Genomic DNA, 16,566 nt, shown 5'->3' with positions numbered 1-16,566 from the left:
CACAAGGTTCCCATTCATGGTGGCCCCCCTGAAGCAATAATTCACCGTGACCAGAGGGCAGCAGGACTCTGTGCTGGCCCCACAGCACACCTGGGACAGCCCAGGAGGAGCTGTGCTGGGGATGGACATGTCCCAGAGGGGACCACAGCATCCCAACAGCACAAGGCCTCATACCTGTCATGCCCTGACACTGACTCAAAACATGCAGCAAAGACACTGAGGGTCATCTGTGATGCTCAGGGCTCAGCCAGCATCAGCCTTTTTGCCCTGGATAGCAACTCCAGCCCTTCCCTGCAAGACAGGAGCACCAACAGAGCCCATGGCAGCCCAGAAACGAGGTCCCCACTCCCCTTCTTACAGCCACCAACCCTGTATGGCCCAGAGCAGGTCCCCCATGACATGAGAGCAATACAAAGCACAGCAAATCTTTACACTTAACAAAAGGTTAAAAATTTAAATACTCTCCAACTTTAGTGCAAGGCAAGCAAATGATACCACAGGTCCAAGTAGGTGCTCAGCCCCCCTGGGGGGCCTGGCTCAGAATGAGCAGAGGCAGCAGCACACGCACGCACGTGTGCACACACACACAGAGGAGGGACAAGTTATTGCTCAGGACACAGCTGGGACAAGTGTACACAAGAGGGGACAGGACAAGCTGAATGGAGAGGTGGGCTTATCCCCACACTGCTCCCCACAGAGGGCTCCTGCCTGTGGGTGCAGCTGTGCTGGCTGCCCAGAACCCCTGGGGACACACACTAAGCTGGTCCCAGCCCACTCACTTTTGGGTCACAGCTTCACATGACCCCAGGAGGGACATTCCCTTTATCACAGCTTTGCTCCCTGAGAGCAGGGTCCTTTATGTGTCTGCTCCACCACCACTGAGCTGGGCCTGGGGATGGCCACAACTCTGGAATGCACAGGTCCACAGCTGGTGGAACTGCGCTGCCACCACCCTGCAGTGTCCCAGGATCAGGCCAACCCTGTGGCCACAGGGGCAGCAGGTGCCTGGGAGTGGCTGTGTCCAGCTGTGCCAGTGGTCTGGAGAGGGGCTCGGGATGAGCTCACTGGAGCTGGCAGCACGTGTGAGACGAGGCAGGAGGCAGCAGGCTCCAGCAGACAGGGACACGAGGACAAGGCAGTGAGGCTCTGCTGCCAGGACACAATGGGGGATGCTTTGGCACAGCACTTTCCCGTGCCTCGAGGCTGAGCAATGGACTCCGCTGGAGCCAGGACACCTGAGCACGGCCAGAAAGGTCCAGGAAAGATGATTTAGACACCTCAAGGCACAGAAGGCCTCTGTCCAGGACACCCTGGAACAAAGCTGGGACAGTCACTCCTCCCATAGGAGGACATTTGTGCCTGTGACATGGTGGGGGCAGTGCATACCCCCACCCATAGACTAAAACCCAACATGTGATATGTACAGACCGACATATATAAATATACATCCAACCTGTGGTGCCGCTTCGGCACCGTGGAATGTGTCAGCAGAGCTGCTCCAGCCTGGCCTCGGCCCACGCTGGCACCATCCCTCCCTCCTTCCCCCCCTGGGCCCGGGACAGGAGCGGCAGCAGCACCAGCACCATCCCAAGTGGCAGACTTGGAAGCGTCCAGGTTTGTCTCAGGGCTTGCCCACGGTCAGAGGCACCTCAACCCGAGTCGTGTGCGGCTGCCAGCCTTGGAATCATCCTCACAGTCTTCACATACAGACGTATAAAACTGTAAACAAATCCACCTTGTGGGGGCCACTGCGACCGTGTCCTTCGGGCTGGGCACTCGGGAGAGGCAAGGTGGTCCCAGGGGCTGGAGAACAAGCTGTGCTCTACAGCCGGGTGGGCTCTTCCTCGCTGTCGCTGCAGTTTCCACAACAGTCCTGAAGTCAGAAGGGCAAGGGGAGGGAGGAGGGAGGGAGAGAGGAGCACAGCAAGCAGAGGGTGAGCACGGTCACACAACCCAGCCTACAGCTGCCCTCTGGCAGGGATGGGCCAGGTTCCCTCCCAGCCTGTGTGCAGGAGAGTTACATGGAGGCAAGGGACAGGAGGGGGCCCCCAGACTGCAGAGAACAGTCCAGCTGCATCTGGAGGTTCAGCCCCTGGCAGGCAGACTGGTGAGCACACAGCTGGCTAGCTCAGAAGCTGTGAGGAAGCTGGGCTCCAGGGACTGCAGCCACCCAGGGACACAAGCTCAGTGCCAGCACAGACGCTCGGCCCCGCTCAGGGCTCAGCTGGCCACGAGAGCAGCTGAAGCCCTTTTTGCTGAAATGGGAGTCTGAGCACGGGGCAATGCCAAACCCTTCACAGTTTCTCAACCCTTCTGTGTGTCCCGGACATCCGGAGAGGAGTGAAGGAAACTTCCCAGAGCCCCCTGGGAGGAGAACTCCCAGCAGCGGCAGTGCGGGGGCAACTTTGGCTCAAGCTGAGGGCAAGGCCTCCCCCACAAAGGCAGCAAGAGCAGGGATGCTGGATTAGTGGCTCAGGGGGCAGTTAGAACAACAAGCAGGTTGTGCTCTGCCAGGGGAAGGGAATAGGCACTGAAGGATAACACTCCTCTTTCCCAGATGTTGCCATGTCCGTGGGCCACCGGGTATTTCCCTGAGCAGAGCAGCCAGGAGAGACTGCTCACCTCTGGAAAGAGAAAACACGTGGGAAATCACAGCTCAACCCCTTCTACCAACAGCTGCCCATCCTCTGGCAGGTCCTGGCTGCCTCGGGAAGGGCTGGGTATCCCCAGAGCTGGCTCTGGCTAGGGCAGCCACTGAACTGCAAAGCACAACTCTGAGCTTGCCAAGGAGCAGGAGTCAGCACCAGGTGGCTGAGTGGGTCCAGAGCCAACCATGCTGGAGTCCTACAGCTGCACACAGCTGCTGAGAGGCAGCAGCCCAGGCTTTGCCAGGCCTGGAAAGAAGACAAAGACTGTCCCAGGCAGAGGAAATAGGCAGACAAGCAAGCCCACAGCAGCTGCAAGATGTTTCTGTTCTCCTCATCCCTTAAAAGAGCGGCTGTCTGACTGGCTTAAGATCTGGCAAAGTGCTCTGGGGAGCCCAGACAGCCTATTCCAAGAGCAAGGACTTATTCAGGGATGGTATTATTCATGTCAGAAGGGAGATGATTAAATATTTTATAGTCTTCACCATCCCTTTGCCTGGGTGATTCCAGCATGTTTAGCCAGGACACTCCTTTCCAGCCCCCTTGACTCCCCCAGCACGGGGAGTGCCAGCCAGACAAGGGCTCCCTGCAGCCTTGCATGGAAGCCCTAGGGTCTGGCCACCCAGCACTAGGGGAGACTGCTCACTGCCCTCTTGTGCCCACCTCCCTGCCAGACCTGCCTGGCACAGGCAGGAGGAGGATCACTGTTGCTGGGAGACTGGCTGGGGAGGAAACGCTGGGCAAACCCTTACCTGTCTGCTGAACAAGCGCTGGAGTAACCCTTTTTTGGGCTGTGGAGAAGGCTGCCCTTTCCAGTCCAGGTCTGGGGGCACTGTGCCATCTGTGCTAAAGACATTCAGCTCCTTAAAACACTCTGTCTCGATCATCTGGAAGAGGGAAAAGAAGGCTGCAGCAACTGCCACATGGAGCCTATCACCGAGGGCTCAGCAGAGCATGAGAGCAGTGGGGACAGCACAGGGACACTGCCCTCGGCCATGGTGGGCACAATCAGGAGCAAAGACCCACCTCGTTCTGCCAAGGAATTGGCACACTTCCTGTAGCAAACTTCTGGTAAAAGTCGTTGTCTGTGGGCTCCAGCTCCACCCCTTTCACCGTGGAGAACTGCTCAATGTCCAGCACATCCTTGCAGTAGATGGCCTGGGGCTATGCAGCACAAAGATTGCTCTAATGCCAGGCTCCACCTTGATGCCACCACCTCCAACTGTTGCTCATGGCTACGCCAAGGCCACCTCTCCCTGTAGCCCAGAGCTTGCTGGCCCCCTGTTCTGCCAGGTCCAAGGAAGGGGATGGGCCCCATCTCCCCATGCCAGGGCTCCCTCTTCCCTTGAAAAGGTCAGGAACAGATGGGCACTTACATCTGGCTTGAAGGGAGGGTCCAGCATTCCTGCTTCCAGCCTCCTGAAGTTGAGGTGCTTGAAGAGAGGGTGTTCCTTCACTTCCTTGGCCCCAGCTCCTCGGCACCCCAGGCGCTCCAAGGGGTCTTTGCACAGGAGCTGTGACACAAAGGAAAGCAACGTCCAGGGTGAAGGGTGCTCTGTGCAGGAGCAGCCCCGGGGTCCTGCAGTGTGTTCTAGGGAGAGCACAGGCCTGCTAGGCAGCTGGGCAAGGAATGAAGGCACTTTGAATCCTCCTGTGCTGCCTTATTAGAAATAAGGGAAGCTGGCTGTCACCTGTGCAGGGAGCAGCTCTGGTGTTCTGCTGCTGCACACACAGGAGTGGTGGGAGTGAGGGGACAGGGCTGCAGAACCATACCATGGTGTAGAGGGAAGGGACAGGGCTGCACAGCCATACCATGGTGCAGAGAGTGAAGGACAGGGCTGCACAGCCACACCATGGTGCAGAGAGTGAAGTGACAAGGCTGCGCAGCCATACCATGGTGCAAAGGGAGTGACAGGGCTGCAGAGCCACACCATGGTGCAGAGTGAAGGGACAGGGCTGCAGAGCCATACCATGGTGTAGAGGGAAGGGACAGGGCTGCACAGCCATACCATGGTGCAGAGAGTGAAGGACAGGGCTGCACAGCCACACCATGGTGCAGAGAGTGAAGTGACAAGGCTGCACAGCCACACCATGGTGCAGAGAGTGAAGTGACAAGGCTGCACAGCCACACCATGGTGCAGAGAGTGAAGTGACAAGGCTGCGCAGCCATACCATGGTGCAAAGGGAGTGACAGGGCTGCAGAGCCACACCATGGTGCAGAGGGAAGGGACAGGGCTGCAGAGCCATACCATGGTGCAGAGAGTGAAGGGACAGGGCTGCAGAGCCACACCATGGTGCAGAGGGAAGGGACAGGGCTGCACAGCCATACCATGGTGCAGAGGGAGCGGGCGCAGGGCGAGAACTTCTCCGAGTACTCCTCCTGCACTTCCTTCACCAAGCGCTCCACCTCCTCCCTCTTGATCTTCTTCTTGCGCTGCTGGAAGGGGGACTGGCCCTCGATCATCTCGTACACCAGGCAGCCCAGAGCCCACCAGTCCGGGCTGAACGTGTAGCGCTCATTCTTCACCACCTCCGGAGCTGCGGAGGAGCAGGGGTGAGGGATGTGTGAGGGCAGGGAGAGCACATCTTTGGAACCATTTTTTGCTTAAAGCAGGGTCACTTACCCATGTAGCCAACGGTCCCCACCCGGCCCTTGATTGTTTGGCCCTCTGGCACATGCACAGCCAGTCCCAGGTCTGAGATACGGATGTGACCTGCATAGAGGAGGGGACAAATTAACAGGAGAAAGTCAGGGGGCAGTGTTTGAAGCTGCCAAAAACACAGGGTAACCCTGGTTCAAGCAGAGTAAGAAAAAACTCAGGCTCACAGTTCTTCTTGACCCTGCACTTACCATGGTCATCCAGTAATATGTTCTCTGGCTTCAGGTCCCTAGGACGGAAGGGACTTGATTAGCAAGAAGCCTGTTGTCAAAGCAAAGGACTCGAGCAACAGCCACATCTCAACAAGTCACAGATAAGCAACTTTAGGATGCAATGCCCCTGCCTCAGGCACACAAATAACCTTCCCCTCACCCTCTGTCCCAGGGCTGACCCTGCAAGCTCTCCCCTCCTGAGCAGAGAGGTGGAACACAACAACCTTCAACCCTCTGCACTGAGCCTGAGGATGGTTCCCTCTTTTCAAGTGCAGAACTCAGTATGGAGCAGGCCACACAACTGAGAAGGAGCAGAGGCTTCTCTTCTTATCCTGCTCCAGGGCAAGGAAGGACCAGAAAGGACTTACTGGCCAGTGCTTAGCCATGCTATCCTAACACTGCATCATGCCCCTGTGAGTACAGTCAATCCACTTGTTTTCCGTCCTCCCCAGTTCTTGAGCACGTTGGGGCAGCCTACCCTCCTTTGTTCTAGTGTCAATACTGCCCAGGGAGCTCAGTGCCTGCCCTGAGCCATTCGCAGCACGATCACATCCTGTTCTTGGCGATCATTTACCAGCACAAGGAAGCCAAGCTAAGGTCTCCCTTTCTCCCACAAGATCAGCTTTCTGTTCCCAATTCCTCTCACTCAGCTCTGTGCTGCTTTCAATCCTGAGGTTATTTTGTTGAGCAGCCAGACCCAGCTGAGCTGGTAAGAGCAGCAGGAACCCTCTTGCTGCTGCAGGCCCTACAAGCTCTCCCAGCAGGGACCAGGCAGCACGCACCTGTACACAATCCTCTCCTGGTGCAAGTCCTCCAGGCCACAGCAGATCTCAGCAGCATAGAAAGCTGCCCGGGGCTCCTCAAAACCAGCCTCTCCCATGTGGTAGATATGGAACTTGAGGTCCCCTCCATTCATGAGGGTCAGCACTAGGCAGAGAGCATCTTTAGTTTCATATGCATAGGCTAAGCTCACCTGCAATTCAGGGCAGAAAGGCTGTTAGAAGACACAGCTGGAAGAGGGAGGTGCCCACACTCCCATGGACTCTTTGCCACCCAAGCAGCCACTCACAGGCTCAGGGCTGGGCCTTTGCTGGCAGAGGAGGAACTGTGTGAACCCAGGGAGGACACGGTAGCACCCAGCAGTCCCAGCACACCCCCAGCTTTCCTTGGACAGGGAGGACACTTTCCCCCCAAGCCAAAGCTGCTTCCCCCCATGGGCAGACAGCACTCAACAGCAACAGGTGGGGCAGCATCTGATGAACCCTCTGCAAAGGGAGGCTCAGGCTTTCCACACCTAAGTGCACCAAGGCAGAGCTCCCAATCAAACAGCTCAGGGCTGGGCTTCTCCCCAGACCACTGCCTGGACAGACAGTTCTCACTGTTTACTTGTGCCCCCAAAGTCACAAAGGCACCTGTAACACCAGATGGGTGTTTGGGGCTGACTCTGGGGGCATTTACAGCATGTTGTGGAGGCACTAAAGGTCCTGCCACACCCCAGCCTTATGAGAGATGTGCAGCTACCAGGACCCTGCACCATGGACAGAGACTGCTCCTGCCTCTCCACAGCAGGTGAGGGGCACAGAGGTGCCAGGCTGGCTGGTTGGAGGAAGAATCCAGCATTGCAGCAAAGTGAGAGCAATTCCTATGTACTTACTACAAACCTACTGTTCACTTTTTCCAGGATCTGTTTTTCATTTAGGGCCATGGCTTCTCCCTTCCTCTTTTTGATCCGTTTCTTCTCCAGTTTCTTGCAGGCATACATCTTCCCTGTGGCACGCACTTGGCAGGCACACACCTGGAGGGAGGACAAGGCTCAGCACCCTCCCATCTCCAGAGTGGGGGTCTAGGTTCTGCTCTCAGGAAGAGGTACAGGAAGGCAAAGAAGCCCATTGTCAAAGCAAAGACACAGTGACAGCTCCAGATGTTACAGAGAAGCAGGTGACAGCTCTAATGCCTCAAACACCTTTAGCAGCACCATGGCTGACAGCTAGGAAGACAGAAGGCCACTCCATAAACAGAAGGAAGCCTGGCAGGAAGTTTTCAGGAGTGCAGTTTGCCCTGCTGAGACACAGGGAACTGACCTGACTCTGCCCAGTTAGCAGTAGGCACCACAGGGCTCGTGCTACCATCCTCACACAGCACCTCCCACACCTCCAGCACCTGGTCAGAGGTGAGCTCCTGCCTCTCAGGGAGAGCTGGCAGGTCACACAAGGCCCAAAACACAGCTCAAAACAGAGCCCCCACAGCCAGCAGCACCTGCCTCCAGGTGCTGGTGGCACCCTGATGGCCAACCCAGGTGTGCCTCTGGCAGCAGGCAAGAGGGGCTGCCTGGTACCCTGACTGCAGAGGAAGCTGTGGTTACTCACCTCTCCAAAACCGCCCTTACCCAGCACACGGTACTGGCGGAAAGTGTTTTTGGTCACTGGCTGCCTGTGAGGGAAAGGAAACCAGAGTGAGATGTGAGCAGTGAGAGGGCTCCATGCCCTGGCCTGACAGACTATGGCTCACCCCAAACCCCTGCCCAACCCAGCCTTGCCTCCCCCCGAAGCAAGCAAGGCTGGGGCTGCTGTTTGTGCCAGTAAAGGGCCGTGAGGGACAGCAAAGGACAGGCTCTTGGCTCTGGCCAGGGCCCAGCATGGGAAGGAGCCCCAGGGAGCCCTCAGGCAGGCTGTGTGAGGAGGGTGCAGGTTCCCCAGAGGTGAGGGGAGCGTTACCGTTCCAGCCATTTCCACTGCAGGAAGCGGTTGAAGTACAAGCTGTCGAGGTAGTCGGCAAAGGGAGCCACGCTCAGGTAGTCGTGGATAAGCCTAGGAGAGAGCAGAGCCAGCACGGTTCCTGAGAGCTGGTCACAGCCCTGGAAAAAGCCAGCAGCCCCAGGAAAGAGGAGGTGAGCAGCCCCAAAAGACTCTGCCACCCCTGTGCAGAATCACCCACACAGCCCCGCTCCATGCTAAGCCTGGTGCTAAAGGAAGGTGCGTTGGAGGTACCACCGTGACAAATGCAGCACCCTGGGACCCGGCTGGCACTGCTAATTGTGGCCTCTTGGCATCAGCCAGGGCTGCAGGACAAAGGGAGACAATGGGACACTGCAATTGCCCCTCTGCTCACAGGGCAAATGTGCACACAGGCTGTAATCAGCTGCTAGCAACATTCAGCACCAGGCACTGAGCTGTTCACGATCAGATGAATATCCAGCACAAAAGGCCACAGGGGATCCTGCTCCAACGAGCTAACTGCCTTGGAGAGCAGTGCCAGGGCTGCCCAGCAGACTGAGGAGCCTTAGACACAGTGTCTAGACTGGGAACACGCATCAAGGAGAAGCGGATGGGCTCTCCCCTTTCAGAGCTTGCCAAGAGCAGGCAGGGCCCAGCCTGGAGGCTCTGCATTCAGACACGACACTGGTTACCACACACGGAGCTAACGCGCCCCAGAAGACTGCAGCAAACGTGTTGCCACAGCCCTGCACTCAGTGAGGCAACACACTCCAGCTACTGTGCAGGGAGGGGGGAGGCTGCAAGCCCGGCTTGCCCAAGAGCTTCCGCTTCACACCCAGAGCCAGGACCTCGGCCACTGCTTCTGCGATGGGAACAGAGGTGACCTTAGACCCCTGCAGAACAGCCAGAGTGACCCAACCACAACAGCCACTGCTGCAGCAGGCAGGACAGGACAGCTGGCACAGACTGCAGCTATGGGCTCAGCTCAGCAGGACCCTACAAGATCCTGGCACAACACTGGGCATAGCATTGGTATAGGGTCTTCCCAAATCGCAACTCCAGCTGGGAGGACTGACAGAGGTTTCTGCAGCAGCTCGTGGCTCCCAGAGCCCAAGATAACCTTGTGCTTGCTTTCCTGGAGCTGGGCTGCAAACTGCTGGCCCAAAACTCCCCAAGCCCCAGCCTCAGCACCAGCTCTCACTCTCCCAGAGGAAGGGATCACAGGGGACAAGGCGAGTCAGCTGCAGATCATCCCCGTGCCATGTGTGACCTGCAGGCACAGCCCAGCCCTCCAACTTACTTAGTGCATTCCTTGAAGAGCTCCTTGGAAGGTTCCTGCTCCAGCCTCTCACAACAGGCATCCACCAGTTGTGAGGGAACTTCAGGCACGTGGTCCTCACTCTGGGGACAAAGGGAGGGAGTCAGACATAGGGAGCAGAGCACGAGGATCCTGCTTTAGGGTCAGTGGGCAAAGCAGTGTGGCAGCTTGTGAGGTGCTGTGGTGGCTCAGCATGTTGGCTGTGGTAGGACATGGGCAAAGTCAGCTGTTGGCTTTCCAGCTGTTCTACCCCTGCAGGCAGCAAACACAACCCTTTTACTCACGTTTGGCTTCAAGTACTTTTCAATCAGGTGCTGCCCACATTCCTTCCTCTTCTCATCTGGAGCCACTTCGTACCCTGCCTGGAGAGAGCAGTGTGAGGGGCAGTTCCAGCCAGAAACCCAGCCTTGCTACTGGACAACAGCTGTGGAGCAGCAACACCCTCTGCCCAAAGTTTCCCATGCTTTCCTTGAAAACCAAATCTCCAGCAAACATCTCCCTAAGCAAAGGCCCAGCCCTATCTGGGCTTCAACTCACAAGTTTTTCCTACAGGAAAACCCCACGTGCCCAGAAGTACCTGCTGGAGCACCCAGCCAACCAGTTCATGCCCAGGGCGTCAGGAACATCCCTGCCTCCCCCCCAGTGAAGCCTGATGGGCTTTGCTCTTACCACAGCATCCAGGAACTTGACGCAGCGTGAGAGCTCGGGGCGCGTCTCGCAGAACTGCCGGAACAGCATGTGCCCGATGGGCTGCTTCTCGCACAGGCTGTGGTAGTCCCGCTCTGCAAACGAGGAGAAGGTCACCCCAACAAATCCCAAAGGAGCAGTCCCAGCCCAGGCAGCACTGGGGGTACTGTGACTCTTCAGCTGGGCTGCTGATGGGTGCCACCAGCCTGAGACTCCCAGGAGAGTGAAGTTCACCCAGTGGGACAAGGGACATTGCTGAGGTTTTACATTCCCCTATGGAAGACCCTCTTTCCTGAAAGAGGATTGACCTGCTGCTCTGTTCAGCCTGAACCTCTTGTTCCTAGCAAAGAACGTCCATATCAGCTGCTTGCCTAAAGGCTCTCTCCTCTCTCCAGAGAGATCAACCAACTACTCCAGACACACAATTTTCCTTGCAACATGAAGAGCACACCAAGCTTATCTCAAGGCAGATCTTCCAGGCCAAGAGCTGTTCTGATGACTCCTTCAAACCACTTGTGTTCCCAAAGGCCCTGCTGGAAGCAGCAGCATCAAAATGGGAGGCACCATTCCCACAGATGCCTTGCTGATGTACACACAGCAGTCAGAACTCCCCTCTCCATGGGACAGCCACTTGCTCGTACATCAACTCTTGCAGATTCCTCCTAGCCCTCTCTGAACTCTGGCAGCCCATGTACAAACGCTTTTGACTATCCAGAGCACTTCCAGTTCTCTGCTTTCTTCCTCCCCTTCCACTCAGGAGACGTCTGATCCCAGGCCAGAACACATTTCTGTGACAGCCACTGCCACCGAGGGCTGCCTGCAGAGCAGATGTGCAGCCACCCAGGGGATCCCAGCGCTGGGTACTCCCAGCCCTCCCCTCCCTGTGCAGCAGTTTCTCCTGAGGAAGCTGCAGCTTCCTGAGGGTGCAGGAGAGTGCAGAGCCAGGCGGGCTGTGGTGGGGGAGGAGGTGGCCTCACCAGCTCCGCCGCACCAGCCGGTTTCCTTGTGTCTGCAGGGGAAGGAGTTCCCTTCAGCTGGGGAGGACCAGAACTTGCTGTCGGCGAGATCAGAAGCTTTCAGCTGCCCTGGTCACTGCCCAGGCTCACACGAGCTTACTCCCTGTGGTTAGGGCACAAAAAGCTTAATTCTGCAATGGGCAACCAGCCCACCGTGCCCACAGTCCTGCCAAGACTCTGGAAAAGGAAAGAAATGCCTTTCCAGAAGCTATGAGGTGAAAAGAAGGACACCCCAGCCAAAGAGTACCCAAGCACAAGGAACAAGGTCATCTGTCCCATGGGAAAACCAAGAGAAACTGCTGCCACCTGGGTCAGAGCACTTCTCACGTGCCTCTCCGAGGGGAAGTGAGACATGGGCGGTGACAGCCAGTGGCTGAGAGGGACTTGCTTCCCAAATCTTCACAAGGTCACTGTCCTGGATAGCAGGACAGCAGACACAGAGACCACCAACACTCAGCTCTGGCAAATGGGTGAAGTTCAGTGCTGGAAAACATCATGACAGCCACAGGAAGGGTGGCTGCAGGCACAGGGTGCACAAAAGCTGAGGGAAAGCTCTGCTGAGGGCAAGCTCTGCTGAGGGCACTGCAAGTCAAAGGAGAGATTTGGATGGTCAAGATGGGAGCTGCAAGGAGAGCCCAAGCTCAAGCCCTGTTCAGCCCTCACACCTTGTTCCAGAGAGGAAGCCAGCAGCAAATCCAAGGCTGGAGTCATACAGTCACATCTGGCTGTGAAGCCAGCCCTGAGAGATGGTGCACAGGTTGTGTGGCAGAGGGAGGTGGGGACAGCCTGCACTGGGCTGCTGTAAACTTGAGGGTTACAGTGTGGATGAGTGAGGTTGAGTTTCTCCAAGTACTACAGTTTCATGGGGTCCAAAGGACTGCCAGGACTGGGAAACCTGTGCAGGGCAGAACTGGGAATTTGAGCTGCAGAAACCTCCCAAACCCATTTGTTTCAGTGACACCTGCTCTGAAACAAGGCCAGTGCTGTGCCACCCTCCAGCTGGCAGCAGAATCCGGATTGAAAACTTAAACAAGCTCTCCTCTTCCCAAGAAGCAAAGCACTTGCACCCTCTGTGCCCCAAAACAATTTCACACGATCTCGGGCCCAAGCCTGCTGCACAAACAACATTAAAACCATGAAGAGTACAAAGTACAGAATGAAAATGACAGGCCAAGCCCTGCTCAATGCCAGTTCGCATCCACTCCACACAACAAGAACCCAGTTTGCCTGGGAAGAGCTACTGCTTCAGTGTTAGAAGCTGAGGTCCGTGGAGCTGAGCTGAATCCAGCCAGGGAGAACAGAGAACAGGACCTTTGTTGTTTTTGCAAAGTCATCCCAGAGTGACACTCCAAAACTCTGCAGCATGGAGCAGGTCTGTGTGCACACAGAAGGTGATGTTGCCCTAGGGAAGCTCATCACAGCCTCACAGGTGTGTGGCTATTTCATCATCAGCCACTTACCTACCCATTATTTCTTCCCTACACTCTGAACTCCAAGTAATCCTGGGTGGGATTTGCCCTGTTCTATGTCCCTGACACTCAGCTCAGGGTGCACAAGTGCCACCAAGCCCTGCATCTCACCCAGGGTTTGCCGAAGGTCCTCGCAGAGGCTGATGTGGGGGAACTGCAGCATCTGGCGCCATTTCTTGCTCTTGCCTTTCCGGTTTCCTCCACCACCTGCAGGGCACACAAAATCAATACCATGAGTCAGGAAGCAAAGGTGTCTGACTGCACCCTAGCCTTGCCTCTAAGTCCAGGCAAGGAAAACAAGACTGACGTGGTAACACCATCTCCTGGTGGGACCAAAGTGTTGGAGCCTCGATTGGAAATGGACAGACCAACCTCTGGCTGCTGAACAAATCCCAGACAAGAACTTGAAGACCTTTCATGATGGGAGAATCCCACCAGTGTCCACAGCCACAGCAGTTCTTGGCTCCCAGGCCTGTCCCCAGCACCTCTGCATAACTAATCACCCCTCCAGGCCATGCCTTGCTTGGTGTGAAACTCTTCCTGCTGCAGTAATGCCACCTACTCATTCCAGACTGATTGCCTACTCCAGGGAGGGGCTCTCACATGGAGGACATGAAGCTGGGAGACAGGAATTCCTGCTCTAATCCTGGCTCCACAGACAAGTCGCTACATTGCCTGGGGCTCATTGCTTCAGTTTCCCACCTCTGAAGTGGGGACACTCCCACCTTTTTCCAGAGATAAGCCAGCCTCAGAAAATCCAGATCCAAGAACAAGGTATTACTCCAGCTTCAGCTGCTGGAGTAAATGCCCAGTGCTGTAGGACAGGGTGGGAAAGCTTCTAGATAGACCAAAAAATTTACATCATAGCAAGCACTAAGTACCGATTGCTAGGATCAGCCAACCTCCAGGGATTGCTTTCCCAGTGCCAACACACACAATTTCCCACCTCTCTTTGGAAATTCATTAAATCACCCTGCCAAAGTGGTCGGGCCAAGAGTTGGGCCCAAGGCCCAGCCTTCTGAAATCACACAGGGGTTGAACATAATATATCAGCTCTTGAGAAACACTCTCATAACACTTTCCTCCACTGCAGATGCAGTTCAGCCCCAAAGCCTAGACAAAGCAGGAGGCCCCGCATGGAGAACCAGGTGGGATGGGGCCATCCTGGTCAGCCTCAGGTGGTTCCAGCCCCAGATCCCGGCCCCTGGCACGCCGTGGGTCCCTGCACCGCATCTGCCCCTGCAGCAGCAGCAGCTGGGCCGCACGATTGTACAAACTCAGGAAGGAAGTGACTCAAGGGTGAGCAGGGCTGGAAGAAACCAGCGGCGCAGACACCTTCTTGTCAGCCACAATGAAGCGGATGGGGGCAGCGAAAAGAGGGCAGGGGAGGACAGGCCATCCTCACCCCAAGAGAGCTCAAGGAAAGGCAGAGCAAAGCCCCACAGCACCCGGAGGTTGCATTTCCTTGAGTTGTTTGCTTTGAAAGGAGGCTCCAGCGCCCTTCATGCGCGGTTCTCCCCCGCCCTCCCAGCACTGCAATGGAGAGCTGGGCTCCTGCACAGCAACCTCCCAGCACCCCTGGCTTGGGGATGGGGCAAGGGGTGGGCTGCCTCCACCCAGAGCTCAGCAGGAGCAAGCTTCTGGGCTGGGTGATGGATGAGAGCTGGTCTGTTGTCCCTCTGTCAGGGCAAGGGGGACAAGGATCCTTCACCTTCCCTGGGCCAGACCAAACACAGGGCATGGTCGTGCCGTGACAGCAGCTGAAGGTGGTTGTCAGCAACCCCATAGCACATTCCAGCTCAGCTCTGCACTCCCACACCAACCTAGAAAGCTCCAAAAAGGCTGGGCTGGAGCTAAGAACCCAGCCCTGTCGGTTCTGGCCTGCAAAGCAGCTCTGTCCTGTCACAGAAGCTGTCTGAGCTTACGCCAGTGGCCACCACGGCCACTCAGCCACAGGTGGAAGAGCCATGGGCAGGCAGCATGGACACCTGTGGTTCTCACAGCCCAAGAGCACAAGTGGGACACTGAGCTGTTCCTGCCTGCAAACAGGAGCAGCAGCCGTCCAGCACCTCGTGCTGCATCAGTGCCAAAACTCCATTCCCCAAGGGCACAACAGGAGCCAGTCTCCGGGTCACTCCGTGTGAAGCTGGGCCCCGTGCCTGGAGGTCACAAACCCTGCTGCTTGGTTTTGAACCAAACCTTGCCATTATGAACCCGAAGTCACGGTCCACCACGGTCACTGTTTCAGAAGTACTTACACTTAGCCTGGTTTTCAAGCAGCTTGGAAATGCTTCTGCCCGTGCAAATTTAATTTCGCTGCTTTTTGCTCCCACAAATCTAATCTCCAAAGCCCTCTAAGTGGATTTCAGCGGGGCTCTCAGGCTCCAGGATGGCTCGGTCTGGCCAACTGCACACCACGGGGCAGGGAGGACCGTGCTTCCCCACCACATACGTGATTTAATGAACTTATCGATGCCTGGCCGAAGCGGATCTTCTGTGCAAAGGACCAGGTTTCTGTGTGAGACTTCCCATCCCCTCCTGAGGCTGCTCCCCTGCATCTTCAGGACAGCCGGGCTGCATCCCGCACGGGGGGCTGGAATTCAGCGTGGCCCTGAGCAGCGGGAGCGCTGGGGGCCGCAGCAGAGCTCCAGGAGCCCCTCAGATGGGGCCGGGGCCGCTGTGAATGCGGACGGGACGGGTGGGGCTCCTCGCCGCAGTTTCGGGATGGGCCCGTGTGTGGGAAGCAGCAGTTTACCGGACTCAAATCAACTTTTTTTTTCCTCCTACAGCACCCAAAGCTGCCTCTCCGCTGTGCCGGGGGAGCTGGAGCAGCCCCGGGAGCGGGCAAGACGGGACGCAGATGGGGCGATCTGCACCGGAGAGGCGGCGAGGCCGCCCGGGACGGAGCTCAGCACCCCGGAGCGAGCACAGCATCGGGCAACCCCCGCGCGGGACGGGGGAGCCGAATGCCTGTGCCCAGCCCGCGCCGCCAGCTCCCCGCTCCCCGCCAAGGCCGCGATGCCCCGGGAGGAACCGCCCCGGCCGAGCCCCGGGGCGGCACCACCGGGGCCCGCAACCGGGGCCTGCCGCCCCGCCAGCTCCGGTGCCCGGCGCCGCTCACCTTCGCGGGCCTTGAGCAGGACGGTGTTGGCGACGATGTTCTCCAGCTCCATGGGCCCGCGGGCGCCGCCGCCTCCCGCCGGCTCCGCTCCCCGCGCTCGACCCGCGCCCGCCGCCCCCCGCCGCCGCCGCCGCCGCCGTGCCCCGCCCCCCTCGCCCCGCCCGGCCAATGCCTGCCCTCGCTCCTCCCGCGCCGCGCTTCCATTGGTCCGCCCCCTCAGGAAGCCCCGCCCCCCTCCGCAGCACCACCGCCCTCCAGTTGGCTCCGCGAGGTGCGGCGGGAGGGGCGGGACCAGAGTAGTGACGTCATCCGGCGGCCATCGGCGAAGCGCTGCCGGGACGAGGGGGCGGGAGTTGATTGGAGGGCGAGATGTCACTCAGGGCGCGCCGGACGGATTGGCAGAGAGTCAAGGACGCCCACACGAAGAGCCCCGCCTTCTTCGTCATCTGATTGGGTGTGGAGCTGCCACTCAGCCGCAGAACGAGTTGTGATAGGTCGGTTTGTGGTGGGTGGGGCCGAATGGTTGGATATAAATGAGAGCCGGGAGTCAGCAGCTGTTCCGGGCCTGGGGGGGTCCCGGTCCCGGTCCCGGTCCCGGTCCCGGTCCCGGTCCCGGTCCCGGTCCCGGTCCCGGTCCCGGTCCCGGTCCCGGTCCCGGTCCGTGTCTCTCGGGCGGGGCTGTCTGCGCGGTGTCCTGTGCTCTCCTGGCGGAACCGGTTGCATG

At 57.8% G+C, this 16,566-nt stretch overlaps 1 protein-coding gene across 4 annotated transcripts; it reads right to left on the bottom strand.

Annotated features, from left to right (window-relative positions):
- Positions 1 to 427: 427 nt before the first annotated feature.
- Positions 428 to 15,957, bottom strand: GRK6 (G protein-coupled receptor kinase 6). 4 transcript variants are annotated; one of them, XM_059859982.1, is made up of 16 exons: positions 15,843 to 15,957; positions 12,833 to 12,928; positions 10,219 to 10,331; positions 9,834 to 9,911; positions 9,532 to 9,632; positions 8,232 to 8,324; positions 7,884 to 7,947; positions 7,172 to 7,312; positions 6,300 to 6,490; positions 5,497 to 5,534; positions 5,270 to 5,359; positions 4,975 to 5,183; positions 4,022 to 4,159; positions 3,672 to 3,809; positions 3,398 to 3,532; positions 428 to 2,624 (listed from the first exon to the last, which is right to left on the bottom strand). In XM_059859982.1, the coding sequence occupies exons 1-16, from the start codon at positions 15,892 to 15,894 to the stop codon at positions 2,619 to 2,621; spliced, it is 1,683 nt and encodes a 560-aa protein (XP_059715965.1). In that variant the 5' UTR covers positions 15,895 to 15,957; the 3' UTR covers positions 428 to 2,618. The 4 variants fall into 4 exon arrangements, with proteins under 4 accessions (XP_059715965.1, XP_059715964.1, XP_059715966.1 ...); XM_059859981.1 differs by having other exon boundaries at positions 428 to 1,873; XM_059859983.1 differs by having other exon boundaries at positions 428 to 1,873; positions 9,834 to 9,907.
- Positions 15,958 to 16,566: the final 609 nt, after the last annotated feature.

This window comes from Haemorhous mexicanus, chromosome 15, assembly GCF_027477595.1.
Source record: "Haemorhous mexicanus isolate bHaeMex1 chromosome 15, bHaeMex1.pri, whole genome shotgun sequence".
Taxonomy (NCBI): Eukaryota; Metazoa; Chordata; class Aves; order Passeriformes; family Fringillidae; genus Haemorhous; species Haemorhous mexicanus.
The sequence above is the reverse complement of the archived record's forward strand: the minus strand, read 5'-3'. Positions and strand labels throughout refer to the sequence as shown.